Below are 20,868 nucleotides of genomic sequence, written 5' to 3'. Positions count from 1 at the left end.
CCCCCACCGATCACCAGGGAAAGAGCGCAGATCGCGCTCTTTTCCCTCAGCTGCGCAGTGGATTCGCCAGTTGGACATGCGCAAACCACTACGCCACCAACGGACAGATAAGCAAGATCTGGGGGAAGAAACAGCGATGTCACCACGCCCATTTGACCAGACCAGCGTGAGTGACAGCCCAAAACGGCGACTTTACAAAGGTATTTCGGCAGCATAGCTGGGGAATAAAGGCACAAAAAAGACACTAATGTAACGCCCAGCTCTGCCCCTATTTAACGCTATTTTTATCTCATCTTTAAAAAACGGGGTGACAGGTTCCCTTTAAAGATTAAAAATAATGGTCTATCAATGACTGTACTTAATTCCTGCAGTACTCAGGGGTGTATCCCATCCAGGCCCAGAGATTTGTCAATTTTAGTGATTTTTAGTCACCGATGTACTTCCTGCTGGGATAAGCAGGAGACATATAATAGGGAATTTTTTTTTATCACTGATCATACTGTCTGCCATGGAATTTTCATTACATTATGCTGCGCTCCGATTAGGTGGCAAAAACCTGGTGACAGATTCCCTTCAACATGTAATTATATCAAAGATGGTCATTGCCTTTTACTATCTGTTATGTTGATTCTTTGCTTTTTGATTTGTCTAAGTTGAGTAATCAGTAAAGAATATGACTGCTGCCCCTTCATACAGTTCTGACATGACATGAAAGCCTAGGAAGGTGCGAGTACAAGGTATTCCCGCATCTTGGCTTGGAAGACGAGAACATTTGTCAGATTTGATGTAAATTAGTTATCATTAGTTTTGTGTGTTTTGTTTGCTTTCCATGGAACATGAAAATAATAGTAGTGGACTTGATGACTGGTTTGCCTTCAGGTTCGATCAGTATCCTCATTTTCAGCTTTCTATCCAAAAGTACAATGCTATTGAAACTTTCTTCTACCTTCGAATTTGAGCGCTTAAGATCTGAAAAGTTTTTCTTAGGTTTAGACTATCCGTATCTTCAAAATGAAAGTATTCTTTATTATACGAAGATACATACCAGTACATGGCAGTAGAACAATATTTTGTGCTATTTCTTCAAGCAATCTACTGTACTCTCACAATGCAGAATGTTTTCAAGATGCCCAAAACAGCTGATTCACCCTTCTTGCAGACGGCGAAACCTGCTCGTCACAGACCTCTCTTAGCACTTGCCATCTGGAAGCTCAAAGTCGGAAAAATTCAAAGCAGAATGAAGAATAGAAATTCGATTCCAACATGGAGGGTCTCCGATGACTTTACGCCAAGTCAAACTCATGTCCACTTGCTTTGTCCTCACACAACACCAAGAGCGGGCAGAGAAATGTAATTAGGAAGTTAGATTGGTTCTGAGGTTATGATGTAAGTTTTGCTAGACGTGTTCTCTTAACAATGCTCATCAAATGAGACATGGATTTAGCAGAAAAAGCTTGTTCCCCTGATTAGCCACTAATGCAGGAGCGCTAAGTTAGTGGAAAGCGCAAGATCTCTCTTTTTCACAGTGAGAGAAGCCACAAAGGGTTGTGGGATCCCGCTCTTGATTCCAAAATCCCACAACCAAGATGTTCAGGTCCAATTTTATTAAAATGATGGTCTCGTTCAGGGAGACACTGGGAACTCTTTTGATACTAACCTATATTTTCTATATCAATGTAGGGTCGCCCCCTCTTTTATTTTATTAAAGGAAATCTGTCAGTAGGATCAATCTACCAAAGCCATTTATATAGGCTTGTAGGTCATAGAAAGTTGAATAAAGTAATACCTTGATATCTGCGATTTGTTGTCTTATTGCAGAGAAATATATATTTTTCTTCTATGTAAATGAGCTCTTCAAGGCTATGGGCTGGACATAGATCTTCCTGAGAATATGCATTGATAGCTTATGTTAAATAAACGGGGGCATTACCAGTGTGAGACAAGTAGATTAGAAGAGAAGACTGTCAGTCATATCATGTCTCACACTGGTAACGCCCCCTTTTATTAAAAATAAATTTTCTCGAGTTCTGTAGTATATCAGTAAGTACTTCCACTGAAAGTTACTAGTACCAACCAAATAATTTGGATCAGTAATGATAATGAGACTGCTGAAAAGTCATCTGTACACAACAGGAAGTGTCAATCTAGTAAAAGGTGCAGTGACCAGTGTAAGATTGCAGTATTTAAAATGTTTTTTTTTTTTTTTTTAATGTAGACAGTGATATTGAAAATTGAAAAAATTTCCACAAAAAATACTTTTAACAGAAAAACCATATCTAAACAGTAGGTAATTTGTAGATGGTATGTTCCCTTTAAATTGCAATTTACTTAGCATGAGCTTTAATTCAGCCCATCTCCATTTTATTTGCCATGCGATGCCCCCGTGGTGGGGATTACATCACTGAACTTACCAAGCTCGATGATATATATCTCCCCTCAAGGAAGCGTCCTGCTGCTATCTTACAACCCATACAAGTCATCCTAGTGCAGTCTAATGTACAATACAGACCAAACGTGTACATTCACACCGAAGACATCAAAACTATGAATTAACACATGTGGAATTATATACTTAACAAAAAAGTGTGAAACAACAGAAATTATGTGTTATATTCTAGGTTCTTCAAAGTAGCCACCTTTTGCTTTGATGACTGCTTTGCACACTCTTGGCATTCTCTTGATGAGCTTCAAGAGGTAGTCACCGGGAATGGTCTTCCAACAATCTTGAAGGAGTTCCCAGAGATGCTTAGCACTTGTTGGCCCTTTTGCCTTCACTCTGCGGTCCAGCTCACCCCAAACCCAAACCATCTCGATTGGGTTCAGGTCTGGTGACTGTGGAGGCCAGGTCATCTGGCGTAGCACCCCATCACTCTCCTTCTTGGTCAAACATCCCGTTTTTCTTTACTTAGCTGCTTTTTTCTTGCCATAATACAAATTCTAACAGTCTATTCAGTAGGACTATCAGCTGTGTATCCACCAGACTTCTGCACAACACAACTGATGGTCCCAACCCAATTTATAAGGCAAGAAATCCCACTTATTAAGCCTGACAGGGCACACCTGTGAAGTGAAAATCATTTCCGGTAACTACCTCTTCAAGCTCATCAAGAGAATGCCAAGAGTGGGCAAAGCAGTCATCAAAGCAAAAGGTGGCTACTTTGAAGAACCTAGAATATAAGACATAATTGCAGTTGTTTCACACTTTTTTGTTAAGTATATAATTCCACATGTGTTAATTCATAGTTTTGATGCCTTCAGTGTGAATGTACAATTTTCATAGTCATGAAAATACAGAAAATCTTTAAATGAGAAGGTGTGTCCAAACTTTTGGTCTGTACTGTATGTGCACAGAGGCGATGGAGAAGATAGAGAAATTAAGTTCTCTGTCTTCTGCACCCATGCTGTGATTTTTCTCATGTGAGAGAATTGAATATCACTAAGGCCTCTTTCACACTTTCATCTTTCATTTTCCGTCATAATGCGTCGTTTTGTGAAAAAAAACGGATCCTGCGAATTTGCCCTCAGGATGCGTTTTTTTTCTCATGGACTTGTATTAGCGACGGATCGCGACGCATGGCCACACGTTTTGTCCGTCATGCACTGGATCTGTCTGAATTTGTCGACACGTCGTCTGAAAAAAACTTACAAAGAAATGTTTTTTGTCTGCGTCGGAAAAACGTGCCACGACTGATCCAGCGGCATACGTCGTTGGCTAGAATGGAAGCCTATGGGCGCAGGATCCGTCGTGGTATGTGACATGACTGTATCCAGCTCTGGATTCCGTTTTTTTACACTGAGCATGCTCCAAATCAGTATTTAGTAGCCAATTGGCCAGACAGCCCCAAATCTATGTAAACCTGCCATGTGGCTTCATTCTTCAATGTGCCAGCAAGAAGCCTGCCAGCAACCTGACTGACGGATAGATGCATAGATGGTCACAATATTTGCTAGAATTCCTTCCATTTCTGCCACTTGCTCTAAACCCTCACAAAGATGGGGTGTTAAAACACTCAATATATAGGTTTCCACTATTTTCCAGTAGCCAATCACATTTGGGAGCCTCCCATTTGGAGGTATGGAAAACGGATCCGTCAAAAAAACGGATGAAACGGATGAAAAAAACGGATAAGATGGATGTAACGGATTCAGTTTACCAACGGAACCGTCTAGCTGATCCGTTGAAAAACTGGATTAGTTGCATCAGTTTTACACTATTTTTGACGCATCCGTCGATACGTTGCACCGACGGATTGTGACGGCCACCAGATGACAGAAGTGTGAAAGAGGCCTAAGACTACTTTCACACTTGTGTTTTCTGCTGTCCGTCGTGGTACATCAAAATGAGGTATTGACGGACGTCCTGAAAATAGGGAAAACCGTGTGGGAGGCATCCAGTGTAATGACGGATGCGTCGTGCACAAATTTCTGGGAATTAAAATGTCTGGGACGAGAGAGAGCGAGACTCCCGTGCTTCAAAAATCCTTCCGGGCATGCTCAGAAGGGAAAAACTGGATCCGTCTCTGGACTCCTGTGTGTCCTCTGAACGTTTTCTCTGCACGATGGACTGCTATTTTACGACGGATCCAGTGCACGACGGATGAAACTAATGGCAATCCGTCGCTAATACAAGTCTATGGGAAAATGCAGGATCCTGCATTCACAAAAAACGACGGATTGTTATGGATTAAAAAAACCGCAAGTGTGAAAGTAGCCTAAGATGACAGAGTTTGAGCCCAGAGTCATTAGCATAGTCGGCTCGATCCTGTCACATGAGAGAATCCACTGTCGTCTGACCCCGGCCTTATTGTGATACTCCGTCATAGATGGTATCAATGGGAATTATTATTAGAGTGAGTTTATAAGCTGTGATAAATAATATTTATGCTGCAGGTGTTCTTCTGGAAATATTTGAGGCTGCTGTGCTCAGGTCAGGAGACCTGTGGTCTGCATTGAAATCATTAATTTTCTGAAGCGTGAAACTGGCCTGCATGTATGTTATAGTGTGCTGCTAAATATGCTGGCCGCTGCAGTGAAAATGACGCCATAATGCTGGGTGATAAGTTACATGGCTGCACAATCTGATTTAATAGAAATACAATGTAGTATGTTAACGGCACAAATGACGTGAAGAAAAGCGTGAACTGTACAGTATTGTTTCATGTCTGAAGATTTCAGTGACTGATGAACAATGAGTAAGTCATTGTGTATTAAAATATACATATACTTGACCTGAAGGTCCACTTTTGGAGCCACTTTAAAAGCGTTGTCCAGGCTCGGACCTCAAGTCTAAAGTCACTCTGTGACTGCAGACTTATGAATCCTCACAAGTCCTGATAATCCGGTGCCGTCATGATTCTCTGGCAAATATGTGATTTGTATACTTGCGGCCACATACCAACTAGACGTGACCTCTCTCAATTCACTTGTAATGAGCGAGGCTGCGTAAATCTAGTTGGCATGTGACCACATGTATGCAAATCGCCATAATTTCGAACAGAAGCACGTAGTTTTTTCTGTTTTATTCCATTGTAAATCCAACATAAACATATTGTTTAATCTGAATGTGCTATATTAAAGAACATTTTTGCCCTGTAGCATAAAGCTGCAGACACTCTGTTCTCACAGCTGAGTGAGCCCTAAATGTTGTAGGCCCCAGACTCTTTGTAGTAAAATTTAAATTGCAATTCTCTAATCTAATAACAAATCCTTATCGATTTTTCTTATTATGGGTCCCTTGCAAATCCGTCAGCAGGTAGCTGTTTAAGGCGGCCTGTAGTCTGTCGATGGATTCTTGAAGCTGTATCTACTCAAACATCTACACTGAGACGGCAGAAGTTTCTCCAAGTGAATATTTTCATCATTCCTTAAAGGAAGCATTTCTGGTAAATAATGCCACACTAGGGAATTAGTACATGATGCATTATGACGTCTCAAGCAGACATTCTGTACAACATGATTATCAGCTTTTGTCTTTTCTGGCATTGTTTTATGCATGCTTACCTGCGGTATAACTTCCTGCTCAGCGGGTAATAATGTCTCCCTGCTCCATCTGCTTCATTAATATTTCTTTCTGATGCTTTCCTTTCAGCTGCCACACCGCGCACGCTTCTAAGTCATATTTGTATGCAGTTTTGCTTATCGGGGAAACATTTATTTCTAAGCAGCAAAAGAATTCACGCCAGATAAATAAAGCATCTTCACAGCCGTGTTATGGTGGCCATGCACTTTCAATAGCTGTTGGCTAAACAATCTCCCCGTACACAAGCAGTCTCGGTTCAGCCATGTATAATGTGTTTTCAGTGAGAAGAGGAGCAAATTGTCTCTTCAGAGAGGAAGAGGACTAGAACTCTAGTGCCACCACTAGAGGAGCATTGCGGCTTTAAGTCTCCTCATCTCGACATGCTGATCATGTCACTCTCCACAAGGAGAAACGATACTTCTTGGATCCCAGTGAGAAGAGGGAAATAAGCTGCTGCCGAATACCTCTGGCATCGACTTATCAACTTTGAGATTAAAGGGCTCTTTAAATTCAACCTGTCTAGTCCACTTTCACCCTGATATATGCTGAATGGGCATCAGGTGAGCAATGCCATGCATATAAGTCAGTCACGCCTTCAGAAATCGTCATATTTGTCCAGTGTTAGTCGTTAGGCACATTCATGTACTCTTTTCCATTTTTGTCTGTCAAACATGGCTAGATTTTATCTATTGTGACACTCCTTTGAATTCATTTGGGGCCGATTTTTAATGCGTTTTGATCTTTTCTTATCCGTTTTTAAAGTCTGAAGGAGGTAAACTGATTGAAGTTTTTTCATTGTCACTTAGTAATGGATTAGTTAAATCTAATGGAAAATGGATGGCTTCTGTTTTAGTGGATTCCCATGGACTTTATAGCCGCGTCTGATCCTCTAAATCTAGCCAGAATAGGACTTGCGCTGAGCTTACAGGTAACCTTTCAGGACCGACCTATAATTCTATTGATCTGGATATATAAAGGTAATCTGCAGGTTAGTAGCGTTATGGGTGGACCCAGCCACTGTACTGAAAGTGTGGCAGTAAGGAGAAAATTGTCTTTTTTCCTGGGAACAGCTCTTTTTTTTTTTTGTGTATTTTGGCTATCCGTAGTACAGATATTAGCAAAGTATTTGGCACTTAATGAGTTAACATTTGTGACCTCAATCAGTGGGAGTTGTCAGACAGCTTTCACTGGGGTGTGTACTTTTTTTCCCTGTATGCTGCTGATCAATCAAAAGCAGGCAGCAACACAACAGAAAAGAACACATCCCCACCATAGCTTAAAGCTGTATTTTCAGTGCTTGAGATATACAGTAATGATACAGCCCTAACCTCCTAGTGTTACCTCCTGCATGATTAGAAAGCACCGATGACTAACAACTTGTAGAATCTCCTTGTACATTAGCATGTCGCTATCAGTATACCTAATCAGTGTATCCATAGGCGCTTCTGCCATGCTTCACTGTCAGCAATAGAGGCTGTCATGTAATCCTCTCGGTCTCCATTTGTCTTTACGCTAGAGCCCTCCATGTCGTACAGTATCCGTAGCCTGATTTTTTTCCCTCTTGCAATTTTGAGGAATTGCTTTGAGTTCATTATTCTTCTTTTGAGACCATATGTTACAAGTCTACGCCAGATTGTGAGGGGTCTGCTTGGGCCTTATAGGTTTCTGCAAATGCTGATGTCATTCTGGTTTGGATTTCTAATGGGATTCCACTGTCATTTGTTTTGCACATGTACTAGAGCCGATCCAATATTTCTGAGAAGCTTTTCATATACTTCAATAATCCTTTTTTCTCTTTTGTTTTTCAGCTTCATTGCACAGAACATCATGAGACTGCAGCGCCTCGGGATAACACACATCCTCAATGCTGCCGAGGGGAATTCCTTCATGCACGTGAACACAAACACTGCCTTCTACAACGGCACAGGGATTACCTACCATGGCATTAAAGCCAACGACAGACCAAATTTTGACCTGAGCTCTTACTTTGAGGAAGCCTCCGACTTTATTGATAAAGCATTGTCACAAAAAGATGGTGAGTAGATAAAAAAAGGTAATTTAAAAATAATCTACACCCAGGACAGATATATATATGTAACACCTGTAAATACCAGAAAATTCACCTTAACCCCTTTTGCGTTTCCCTTTTTTGCTCCCCTTCTACCCACAGCCATAACTTTTTTTTTTTTTTTTCTGTCAATATGGTCATGTGAGTTCTTGATATTTTGCGGGACGAGTTATACTTTTGAATGGCACCATTGATTTTACCATATCATGTACTGGAAAACAGGGAAAAAAATCAAAATGCGGTGAAATTGCAAAAGAAGTGCAATTCCACAGTTGTTTTTTGGATTTTTTTTTTACCATGTTCACTAAATGCTAAACTGACCTGCCATTATGATTCTCCAGGTCATTTCGAGTTAACAGACACGAAACATATCTAGGTTCTTTTTTTATTTAAGTAATGAAAAAAAATTCCAAAGTTTGTAAAAAAGAGAAAAAAAAAAAAGTTGCCATTTTCCGATACTCGTAGTGTCTCCATTTTTCGGGATCTGGTGTTGGTTGAGGGCTTATTTTTTGGCGCTCCGATCTGACGTTTTTATTGATACCATTTTGGTGTAGATACGTTCTTTTGATCGCCCGTTATTGCACTTTATTGCAATATTGCAGCAACCAAAAAAATGTAATTCTGGCATTTAGATTTTTTTTTTTTCTTGCTGCGCTGTTTAGTTGTTCTTCTGAAATGTAAAGCAGTGACCTGACATTTAACCCCTTCCCGACCTTTGACGCATACGCTGCGTCATGAAAGTCTGTGCCTTCCCGACCTATGACGCAGCGTATGCGTCATGGAGGGATCGCGTCCCTGCAGATCGGGTGAAGGGGTTAACTCCCATTTTACCCGATCTGCAGAGACAGGGGGAGTGGTGCTTCAGCCCAGGGGGGGTGGCTTCACCCCCCCGTGGCTACGGTCGCTCTGATTGGCTGTTGAAAGTGAAACTGCCAATCAGAGCGATTTGTAATATTTCACCTAAAAAACTGGTGAAATATTACAATCCAGCCATGGCCGATGCTGCAATAACATCGGCCATGGCTGGAAAACCTAATATGTCCCCCCCCACACCCACCGATCGCCCCCCCAGTGCTCCGTTATGGGGTCCGGTCCCCTCCGTCCGCCTGCCGGCTCCCCCGTCCTCCTGCCCGCTCCCTCCTTGTTTGAATAAACCCCCCCTGTGGTCCGATCACCCCCCCTGTGCTCCAATCCACCCCCCCACCACCCCTTCATACTTACCGATCCTCCCGGTGTCCGTACGTCTCCTCGCTGGGCGCCGCTATCTTGGAAAATGGCGGGCGCATGCTCAGTGCGCCCGCCGAATCTGCCAGTCGGCAGATTCCTTACAAGTACATTTTGATCGCTGTGGTAGGTTCTATCTATATATTTTTTTTTTTTTTCGTTTTCCACTAGGGTTAGGGTTAGAACTAGGGTTAGGGGTAGGGTTAGGGTTACGGGTAGGGTTAGGGTTATGGCATGTGCAGATTTGGCCGCGGATCCGCAGCGGATTTGGCTGCGGATCCGCAGGGGATTGGCCGCTGCGAATTCGTTGCAGTTTTCCATCAGGTTTACAGTACCATGTACACCTATGGAAAACCAAATCCACTGTGCCCATGGTGCGGAAAATTCCGTGCAGAAACGCTGCGTTGTATTTTCTGCAGCATGTCAATTTTTTGTGCGGATTCCGCAGCGTTTTACACCTGTTCCTTAATAGGAATCCGCAGGTGAAATCCGCACAAAAAAACACTGGAAATCTGCTGTAAATCTGCAGGTAAAACGCAGTGCCTTTTACCTGCAGATTTTTCAAAAATCGTGCGGAAAAATCTCACACGAATCCACAACGTGGGCACATAGCCTTAGGGTTAGGGTTGGAATTAGAGTTAGGGTACCGTCTCACAGTGGCACTTTGATCGCTACGACGGTACGATCCGTGACGTTCCAGCGATATCCATACGATATCGCTGTGTCTGACACGCAGCAGCGATCAGGGACCCTGCTGAGAATCGTACGTCGTAGCAGATCGTTTGGAACTTTCTTTCGTCGCTGGATCTCCTGCTGTCATCGCTGGATCGTTGTGACAGCGATCCAGCGATGCGTTCGCTTGTAACCAGGGTAAACATCGGGTTACTAAGCGCAGGGCCGCGCTTAGTAACCCGATGTTTACCGTGGTTACCAGCGTAAAAGTAAAAAAAAAAAAAAAACGTACATACTCACATTTCGGTGTCCTTCAGGTCCCTTGCCGTCTGCTTCCCGCTCTGACTGTCTGCCGGCCGGAAAGTGAGAGCACAGCACAGCAGTGACGTCACCGCTGCGCTCTGCTCTCACTGTACGGCGGCACTCAGTCAGAGCGGGAAGCAGACGGCAAGGGACCTGAAGGACACCGAAATGTGAGTATGTACGGTTTGTTTTTTTTTTACTTTTACGCTGGTAACCACGGTAAACATTGGGTTACTAAGCGCGGCCCTGCGCTTAGTAACCCGATGTTTCTCCTGGTTACCCGGGACCTTGGCATCGTTGGTCGCTGGAGAGCGGTCTGTGTGACAGCTCCCCAGCGACCACACAACGACTTTCCAACGATCACGGCCAGGTCGTATCGCTGGTCGTGATCGTTGGTAAATCGTTATGTGAGACGATACCCTTAGGGTTGGAATTAGGGCTAGGGTTGGAAATAGGGTTAAGATTAGGCTTGTGGTTAGGGTTAAGGATAGGGTTAGGGTTGTGTTGGGGTTACAGTTGTGGGTAGGGTTGGGATTAGGGTTAGGATTAGGGTTAGGGTTGGATTTAGGGTTACGGGTGTGTTGGGGTTAGGGTTGTGGTTAGGGGTGTGTTGGGGTTAGGGTTGTGATTAGGGTTATGGCTACAGTTGGGATTAGGGTTAGGGGTGTGTTGGGGTTAGTGTTGAAGTTAGAATTGAGGGGTTTCCACTGTTTAGGCACATCAGGGGTCTCCAAACGCAACATGGCGCCACCATTGATTCCAGCCAATCTTGCGTTCAAAAAGTCAAATGGTGCGCCCTCCCTTCCAAGCCCCGACGTGCGCCCAAACAGTGGTTTACCCCCACATATGGGATACCAGCGTACTCAGGACAAACTGGGCAACAACTATTGGGGTCCAATTTCTCCTGTTACCCTTGCAAAAATAAAAAATTACTTGCTAGAACATAATTTTTGAGGAAAGAACAATTATTTTTTATTTTCATGGCTCTACGTTATAAACTTATGTGAAGCACTTGGGGGTTGAAAGTGCTCACCACACATCTAGATAAGATCCTTTTGGGGTCTAGATTCCAAAATGGGGTCACTTATGGGGTGTTTCTACTGTTTAGGCACATCAGGGGCTCTGCAAATGCAACGTGACGCCCGCAGACCATTCCATCAAAGTCTGCATTTCAAATGTCACTACTTCCCTTCCAAACCCTGACGTGCGCCCAAACAGTGGTTTACCCCCACATATGGGGTACCAGCATACTCACAACAAACTGGGCAACAAATATTGGGGTCCAATTTCTCCTGCTACCCTTGTGAAAAAAAAATTGCTTGCTAAAACATCTTTTTTGAGGACAGAAAAATGATTTTTAATTTTCACGGCTCTGCGTTGTAAACTTCTGTGAAGCACTTGGGGGTTGAACGTGCTCACCACACATCTAGATAAGTTCTTTGGGGGGTCTAGTTTCCAATATGGGGTCACTTAGGGGGGGTTTCTACTGTTTAGGCACATCAGGGGCTCTGCAAATGCAACGTGATGCCCGCAGACCATTCCATCAAAGTCTGCATTTCAAATGTCACTACTTCCCTTCCGAGCCCTGACGTGCGCCCAAACAGTGGTTTACCCCCACATATGAGGTATCAGCGTACTCACAGCAAACTGGGCAACAAATATTGTGGTCCAATTTCTCCTGTTACCCTTGTGAAAATAAACAATTGCTTGCTAAAACATCTTTTTTGAGGAAAGAAAAATGATTTTTTATTTTCACGGCTCTGCGTTGTAAACTTCTGTGAAGCACTTGGGGGTTGAACGTGCTCACCACACATCTAGATAAGTTCCTTGGGGGGTCTAGTTTCCAAAATGGGGTCACTTGTGGGGGGTTTCTACTGTTTAGGCACATCAGGGGCTCTGCAAACGTAACATGATTCCCGCAGACCATTCCATCAAAGTCTGCATTCCAAATCGTCACTACTTCCCTTCCGAGCCCCGGCATGTGCCCAAACAGTGGTTTACCCCCACATATGGGGTATCAGCGTACTCAGGAGAAACTGCACAACAACTTTTGGGGTCCAATTTCTCCTGTTACCCTTGGGAAAATAAAAAATTGTGGGTTAAAAAATCATTTTTGAGGAAAGAAAAATAATTTTTTATTTTCATGGCTCTGCGTTATAAACTTCTGTGAAGCACTTGGGGGTTCAAAGTGCTCACCACACATCTAGATTAGTTCCTTGGGAGGTCTAGTTTCCAAAATGGGGTCACTTGTGCGGGAGCTCCAATGTTTAGGCACACAGGGGCTCTCCAAACGCGACATGGTGTCCGCTAATGATTGAAGCTAATTTTCCATTCAAAAAGCCAAATGGCGTGCCTTCCCTTCCGAGCCCTGCCGTGCGCCCAAACAGTGGTTTACCCCCACATATGGGGTATCATCGTACTCAGGACAAACTGGACAACAACATTTGGGGTCCAATTTCTCCTATTATCCTTGGGAAAATAAAAAACTCCGGGCTAAAAATCATTTTTGAGGAAAGAAAAATAATTTTTTTATTTTCATGGCTCTGCGTTATAAACTTCTGTGAAGCACCTGGGGGTTTTAAGTGCTCACTATGCGTCTAGATTAGTTTCTTGGGGGGTCTAGTTTCCAAAATGGGGTCAATTGTAGGGGAGCTCCAATGTTTAGGCACACAGGGGCTCTCCAAACGCGACATGGTGTCCACTAACGATTGGAGCTAATTTTCCATTCAAAAAGTCAAATGGCGCGCCTTCCCTTCCGAGCCTTGCCGTGCACCCAAACAGTGGTTTACCCCCACATATGAGGCATCGGCGTACTCAGGAGAAATTGCCCAACAAATTTTAGGATCCATTTTATCCTGTTGCCCATGTGAAAATGAAAAAATTGAGGCTAAACGAAATTTTGTGTGAAAAAAAAGTACTTTTTTCTCTTCGCCACGACAGCACCCACTTGAGAGAGGGGATCCGCCCCTTAGGAACAGGAAACCCTATGGAGAGAATAAAAGGGGCGGTCCCCCTCGCTCCCACAGTTGGTTTCCTGTTCCTAAGGGAACCCATGGAGAAGAGGATACCTAGCCTGGATGCCGCCTGTGCGGTTTACCTGTGAGGACGGCAGGGGCTCCAGTGCTGGAAGCAGCGTCGGGGGTCCTGGTGTCAGTTTTCCCCCCTCTGCTGGCAGGCTCCGTGAGGCCAGGGCAGGAGGTCACATGGATCACGGGCAGGAGGACGCATCAGCGGGCCTGCGGCAGATATTCATGCTCCGATGCGCGACGCTGCTGCTAGCGATATGCGCGAGTGTGTAGCTGCCATTTGGCTCCCCTGGAGGTGATATGGAAGCGTCCAGGGCGAGAGCAGAGGAGAGATGACGCCGGGCAGTGCACACAAGATCCAAGATGGCCGCGACCCGGAAGTGGTGAGGACTTCCGGGTTCAACAGGAAGAAGATGGCTGCGCCCAGCATTGAATGACGCCGGCTCTGATTCCTCGGCGTCCAAGCATGGCGACGCCACCTCAGGACTCAGCGGTGCTTTCAGAGGTCACAGCTAACTTCCCTCGCAGCAGCGCATGCAGCGGACGAAATTCCTCCTCAAAGAGCACAAAAGAGAAGAGATTTGACCGATCTTCATCTCAGCCTGTGCTTGCATCTCCTCCTCTACGGCCGGTACCTTGACCATCTGCTTCACTGGGGTGAGTGTGTACCCTCCCTATTAAGCTAATCATGGCCCCTCTTATTTATATACCCTAGACAAAAAGATCGAAATCGAAGCACAGACAATGTGCCTTATGTACCCAGCCCCTCCCGGATAATTACACAAAGAAAATGTGTTATGTCTGTATTGAGAGTGATCAGGGACGAGTTACGAGCGTTCCGTAGTTCAGAAAGTATTCCTGAAACTAAGAGCAGGAAGTATAATTCTCCAAGATCAGATCATTCTTCTGATAAGGAAGATACGGATGTGTCCCTGGAATATAATTCCTCGAAAGGGGAGCAAGATATGTGCTTTCCTACAGACAGTATAGATAATCTTGTCAGGTCTGTATTTAACACCGTGGGTATAAAAGAAAGTAAAGACCTTAGGACACCGCAAGATATAATGATCGCAGGATTGTCAGAAAAGAAAAGGCCTACCTTTCCCGTAATAACACCAATCAAAGATCTGGTTAAGAAAGAATGGGAGAGTCAGGGGCAGGGAGGATTACCATCGTCATCAAAGAGGCGTTATCCCTTTAAGGATGAGGACATGTCTGTGTGGGTTAAAGCCCCGAAGGTAGACGCAGCGGTGGCATCTATGTCCAAAGAATCCTTGCTGCCTGTGGAAGATTCTGGTTCCTTACAAGACCCCCTAGATCGCAAAGCTGACTCTTTGTTAAAACGGGCATGGGAATCATGTACTGGGGCATTCAAACCGGCTATATCAGCTACATGTACGGCAAAGTCCATGTTAGTCTGGCTTAAAGACCTGGAGGAAGGTCTAAAAAGGGGGCCTGTCTAGAGAAAAACTGATCTCTTTAACCCTAATCAGAGGCGCTACAGCATTTTTAGCGGACTCATCTGCAGACTCTATCAGGTTGGCTGCCAAGTCAGCAGGCCTCACTAACGCGGCCCGTCGCGCCCTGTGGCTAAAAAGGTTGGAAGGGAGACGCCCAAACAAAAATCAAATTATGTGGCCTTCCATGCCAGGGTGAGTACCTTTTTGGTACAAAGTTAGATGAGATTCTAACTAAGGCGGGTGAAAGAGAAAAGGGATTCCCTAATAGCTTTTTCCATCTTATAGGAGAGCATTCCGAAGACCCATCCTTAATAAAAGGGATTTTAAAAACCAAGACCGCTGGGCCAATAGAGATAACAAACAAAGAGGCACCTTTTTCGGGAAACGTCCATTTAAAATGGAAGACAAACCGCGTTAGTGCAGATTTGCCAGTAGGTGGCAGATTGTCCTTTTTCACCACACAATGGTGTGCAGTTACATATAACTCCTGGGCAACTAGCCTCATAACTTTAGACTTAAAATTAAAGTTTGCCCGAGTCCCTCCGGACTCATTCCTATTGACTTCTTTAAAGTCTGAAGCCCAACAACAATTTTTGGAACAGGAAATAATTCATCTCCTATCCAAGAGAGTATTAGTGGAAGTTCCGTTCCATCAGAGGGGAAAAGGTTTTTACTCCCCTTTATTTTTGATCCCAAAGCCTGACGGATCATATAGGGCTATAATAAATCTTAAAAAAAAAAAAAAAAAAAATTGAATCTCTTTCTAGTAAATCAAACCTCCAAGACGGAATCAATTAGGTCCACAGTAAAACTTCTATTCCCTGGGTGCTTTATGGCAGTCCTCGACCTAAAAGATGCATATTACCATCTACCAATTTATATTGAACATCAGCAATATCTGCGTGTAGCAATCATGATCAAGGGGCAAATACGTCATTTTCAATACACAGCAATGCCCTTCGGACTGTCAATAGTTCCCGGAGTCTTTTCTAATGTCGGAAGTAATGTCGTTTTTAAGATTAAAAGATACCCTCATAGTTCCATATTTAGATGACCTTCTGGTGGTAAGAAACTCCCCCTCACAATGTGAACAGCCCCTATCTGATACGATCTCATCTCTACAGGAAATGGGATGGTTAATTAACTGGGAAAAATCCAGATTATCTCCAACAACCCGTCAGACATTTCTGGGTCTTATCCTAGACTCTGAATGTCAGCGATGCTTCCTCCCAGAATCCAAACAGTTAAAAATAAAAAAGAAAGTACAATCAGTTATTAATAACCCGGTAATTTCCCTTAGAGAAGGTATGTCTCTTTTGGGTTCCTTTACATCATATATTCCGGCAGTTGCATGGGCTCAGTTTCACGCTAGGCGGTTACAATACACCATTTTACGGGAAGATGAAAAATTGCAAGGCCATTTGAGTAGTCGCCTCTGCCTCCCATTAAATGTGTTAGTCTCTCCACTGGTGGTTAGAACCAGACCATCTGATCGGTGGAGTCCCCTGGGTGATTAAACCTTCAAGAATAATTTTTTTCTGACGCCAGTCCTACTGGTTGGGGAGCACATTTGGAAGACCAGATAGTTCAGAGCCAATGGTCTCTTAGTGAGTCGAAGGATTCCTTTAATGAAAGAGAGCTGAAAGCAGTTTATCATGCCATATGTAAATTCCTTCCACAGTTACACGGAACTCACACAAGGATACTGTCAGACAACATGATATCCGTTGCATATATAAACCATCAAGGAGGAACCCAATCGGGAACTCTCATGTCTAAAACAGACAAGATCCTATCTATGGCCGAGATACATCTCCGGTCTTGGTTGACATTGCATGTCAGAGGAGTGGAAAATTCGAAGGCAGATTTCCTCAGCCGTCACTCTCCACCAAGGAGAGTGGGAACTCAGTCGGCATATCTTCAAGATGATAGCCAAGAGGGGGGGCACCCCCGACATAGACCTGTTTGAAACAAGAGGCAACAGACAGGTCAAAAAGTTCGCTTCATTGTTCCTGTCCGACAACCCAGATATCCTAAATGCTCTCCAAGTTCCATGGACATTCCGACAAGCTTATGCCTTCCCTCCATTAATACTCCTTCCGACCGTAATCAGGAAGATAAGGGAAGACAAAGCGAGCATAATCCTAATAGCACCATTCTGGCCCAAGAGGCCATGTTTTTCGTGCCTCAGGGCCATGTCGCTTGCAGATCCATGGATCCTTCCAGAGACTCAGGACCTTCTCTCTCAGGGTCCCTTCAACCACCATCATGTGAAGGGCCTACGGTTGACAGCCTGGTGTTTGAAAGGCAACTATTAAAACTAAGGGGGTTTTCAGAGAGATTGATTGATTGATACCCTTCTACTTAGTAGAGAGAGGTCTACAACAACCATATATGTGAGAATATGGGGAAAAAATTTCTAACTTTCTACCCTGCAGCTCTATCAGAAGAAATTCCTATTTCTGCAATTTTAGAATTTCTTCAGAAAGGACGTGACTTAGGCTTATCGGTCAGTACACTAAAAGTGCAGGTTTCTGCTCTAGGAGCTCTGTATAGTCACAATATTGCAGGAGACAGATGGGTAGCACGGTTCATCTCAGCATGCCAACGGGCAGAACCAATCCAGATTCCCCACATACCACCATGGGATCTTAATCTAGTTCTAGAGGCCCTAACAGGGGGACCATTCGAGCCTATACACTCAGCCCATATAAAGTATGTTACTCTTAAAACAGCTTTCCTTGTTGCTTTAGTATCAGCCAGAAGAGTAGGCGATATTCAGACGTTATCGATAGATCCTTCCTTTCTGTCAATTTTCCAGGATAGGATTGTCTTAAAAACAGACCCTTCTTACGTACCTAAAGTACGGACCAAGTTTCACAGATCCCAAGAGATCTTCCTTCCTTCTATAGTAATCCCACAAATCAGGAAGAGGAAAGGTACCATACTTTAGATGTTAAAAGAGCAGTAATAGCTTACCTAGACAGAACTAGCCCCTGGAGGAAGAGCAGGGCTCTCTTTGTTTCCTTCCAGGGCCACAAGAAAGGTTCTGGTGTCACGAAGAACACGTTGTCTCGATGGATTTCGGACGCAATTTGTCTGGCCTATTCAGCAAAGGGGAGAATCCGCCCGAGACTGTAAAAGAACACTCTACCCGTGCGATGTCTTCATCCTGGGCTGAGAGAGCGGAGGTTCCAATAGAACTGATATGTAAGGCCGCAACCTGGTCTTCTCCTACTACCTTCTATACTCACTATAGATTGGACTTGTCTTCCTCATCTGACTTGTCTTTCGGTAGATCTGTTCTTAACACGGTGATCCCTCCCAAATGACTATCTCTGTAAGTCTCTCAAGTGGGTGCTGTCGTGGCGAAGAGAAAACACCGGATTACGTACCGGTAATGCTCTTTTATAGAGCCACGACAGCACCCCTTTACTTCCCACCCTAATAAGTAAATTTTATATATGAGCACTGATAAGGGTGAATGGTTCTTGTAGTTAGCTATACTTATGTTAACTAAAGATAAACGATGATATTGGATTGCCTACTAATACTGGTGGGCGGTTCCTCTCATTCTCTGTAACCCAACTGTGGGAGCGAGGGGGACCGCCCCTTTTATTCTCTCCATAGGGTTTCCTGTTCCTAAGGGGCGGATCCCCTCTCTCAAGTGGGTGCTGTCGTGGCTCTATAAAAGAGCATTACCGGTACGTAATCCGGTGTTTCATTTTTACGGCTCAATTTGTGAAGCACCTGAGGGTTTAAAGTGCTCACTATGCATCTAGATAAGTTCCTTGGGGGGTCTAGTTTCCAAAATGGGGTCACTTGTGGGGGAGCTCCAATGTTTAGGCACACAGGGCCTCTCCAAACCTGACATGGTGTCCGCTAACTATGGAGATAATTTTTCATTCAAAAAGTCAAATGGCGCTCCTTCCCTTCCGAGCCTTACCATGTGCCCAAACAGTAGTTTACCCCCACATATGAGGTATTGGCGTACTCAGGAGAAATTGCCCAACCAATTTTAGGATCCATTTTATCCTGTTGCCCATGTGAAAATGAAAAAATTAAGGCTAAAAGAAATTTTGTGTGGAAAAAAAAGTACTTTTTCATTTTTACGGATTAATTTGTGAAGCACCTGGGGGTTTAAAGTGCTCACTATGCTTCTAGATAAGTTCCTTGGGGGGTCTAGTTTCCAAAATGGGGTCACTTGTGGGGGAGCTCCAATGTTTAGGCACACGGGGGGCTCTCCAAACGCGACATGGTGTCCGCTAAAGATTGGAGCCAATTTTTCATTCAAAAAGTCAAATGGCGCTCCTTCCCTTCCGAGCCCTGCCGTGCGCCCAAACAGTGGTTTACCCCCACATATGAGGTATCAGCGTACTCAGGACAAATTGGACAACAACATTCGTGGTCCAGTTTCTCCTTTTACCCTTGGGAAAATAAAAAAATTGTTGCGAAAAGATCATTTTTGTGACTAAAAAGGTAAATGTAAATTTTTCCCCTCCATGTTGCTTCTGCTGCTGTGAAACACCTGAAGGGTTAATAAACTTCTTGAATGTGGTTTTGAGCACCTTGAGGGCTGCAGTTTTTAGAATGGTGTCACTTTTGGGTATTTTCAGCCATATAGAACCCTCAAACTGACTTCAAATGTGAGGTGGTCCCTAAAAAAAATGGTTTTGTAAATTTTGTTGTAAAAATGAGAAATCACTGGTCAAATTTTAACCCTTATAACTTCCGAGCAAAAAAAAAATTTGTTTCCAAAATTGTGCTGATGTAAAGTAGACATGTGGGAAATGTTATTTATTAACTATTTTGTGTCACATAACTCTCTGGTTTAACAGAATAAAAATTCAAAATGTGAAAATTGCAAAATTTTCAAATCTTTCGCCAAATTTCCGTTTTTTTCACAAATAAACTCAGAAATTATCGACCTAAATTTACCACTAACATGAAGCCCAATATGTCACGAAAAAACAATCTCAGAACCGCAAGGATCCGTTGAAGCGTTTCTGAGTTATTACCTCATAAAGGGACACTGGTCAGAATTGCAAAAAATGGCAAGGTCATTAAGGCCAAAATAGGCTGGGTCATGAAGGGGTTAAAGATTTTGTATTGTTTGCCATGTTATAGCTTCTTTGTTTCTCTGCACATTCAAGTTTGAACTGGTATATTTATTTATTTTACTCACCTTTATAGCATCATTAATTCTACAGTGTTTTAAAGACCTAATCATCACTTTCTTCATTGGGGCTCACAATCTAAATTCCCTATCGGTGTATCTTTGGAATGTGAGTTTAAACTGCCATACCTAGAGGACCCCAGCACCGCAAGGCTACAGTACTAACCACTGAGCCACTGTTCTGCCCATAATTTGTGCTCATGATGTCACGGGTGTGTCAGAGGCTGCAGACAGTTGCACTGCATCTAGCTGCAGAAAATCTCGGGTTGGCTTTGCAGACTTCTTCCTAGTCCTTCTGACTTTAGGACCCAGTGGCATCCTCCCCCGGCTCTAGTTGACACACCTGAACTTGGGGGGTTTCTAACTCCCAACTTGCTGCTGGAAGTTGCAGTTGATATTTCTATTTCCATTTCCCTGTTGAGGCTTGGAGCCATAGCAGTCGGCTCTCTTCCTTCTTGGTGTTGCTGGAGGACGTCTGTGTTTCTCTCTGAACCTACTCAAGCTAAGTGTTCCCCTTGTTTGTGTATCCCACCTGTCTTTAGTGGTAGTGGAGATTAACTAGAGCTCATTTTGTTCTCCCCTATGCAGTGCTTATCACCATGGACAGGCAGGGATTAGGTATCCTGCTCAGCGATAGGTGCAGAACCTATATAGGGATGATAGGGCAGACAGGGTGACATTAGATCTGCCTAGGGGTCTCCCATCCCTAGTGTTTGGTTCCCTTTCCCTTATCCCTTTGTGTTGCACTTAACCTTTCCTACACTGTGCATGACACTTGAATCTTAGTATGTCATTGTATACAGTGCCTAAAAGTAGTATTCAACCCCCTGCAGATTTAGCAGGTTTAATAAGATGCAAATAAGTTAGAGCCTTCAAACTTCAAACAAGAGCAGGATTTATTAACAGATGCATAAATCTTA

General features: G+C 43.7%; 1 protein-coding gene across 2 annotated transcripts in view; it reads left to right on the top strand.

Moving 5' to 3' along the window:
• DUSP3 (dual specificity phosphatase 3) overlaps nucleotides 1-20,868 on the top strand; it is a 105,707-nt gene that overhangs the window by 41,153 nt on the left and 43,686 nt on the right. For both annotated transcript variants that reach the window (XM_077252088.1, XM_077252087.1), the window contains exon 2: nucleotides 7,828-8,054. In XM_077252088.1, coding sequence (XP_077108203.1) covers nucleotides 7,828-8,054 — 227 coding nt within the window. The remainder of the gene's footprint in view (nucleotides 1-7,827; nucleotides 8,055-20,868) is intronic.

Source organism: Ranitomeya variabilis, chromosome 4 (genome assembly GCF_051348905.1).
Source record: "Ranitomeya variabilis isolate aRanVar5 chromosome 4, aRanVar5.hap1, whole genome shotgun sequence".
NCBI classification, from domain to species: Eukaryota; Metazoa; Chordata; class Amphibia; order Anura; family Dendrobatidae; genus Ranitomeya; species Ranitomeya variabilis.
The sequence above is the reverse complement of the archived record's forward strand: the minus strand, read 5'-3'. Positions and strand labels throughout refer to the sequence as shown.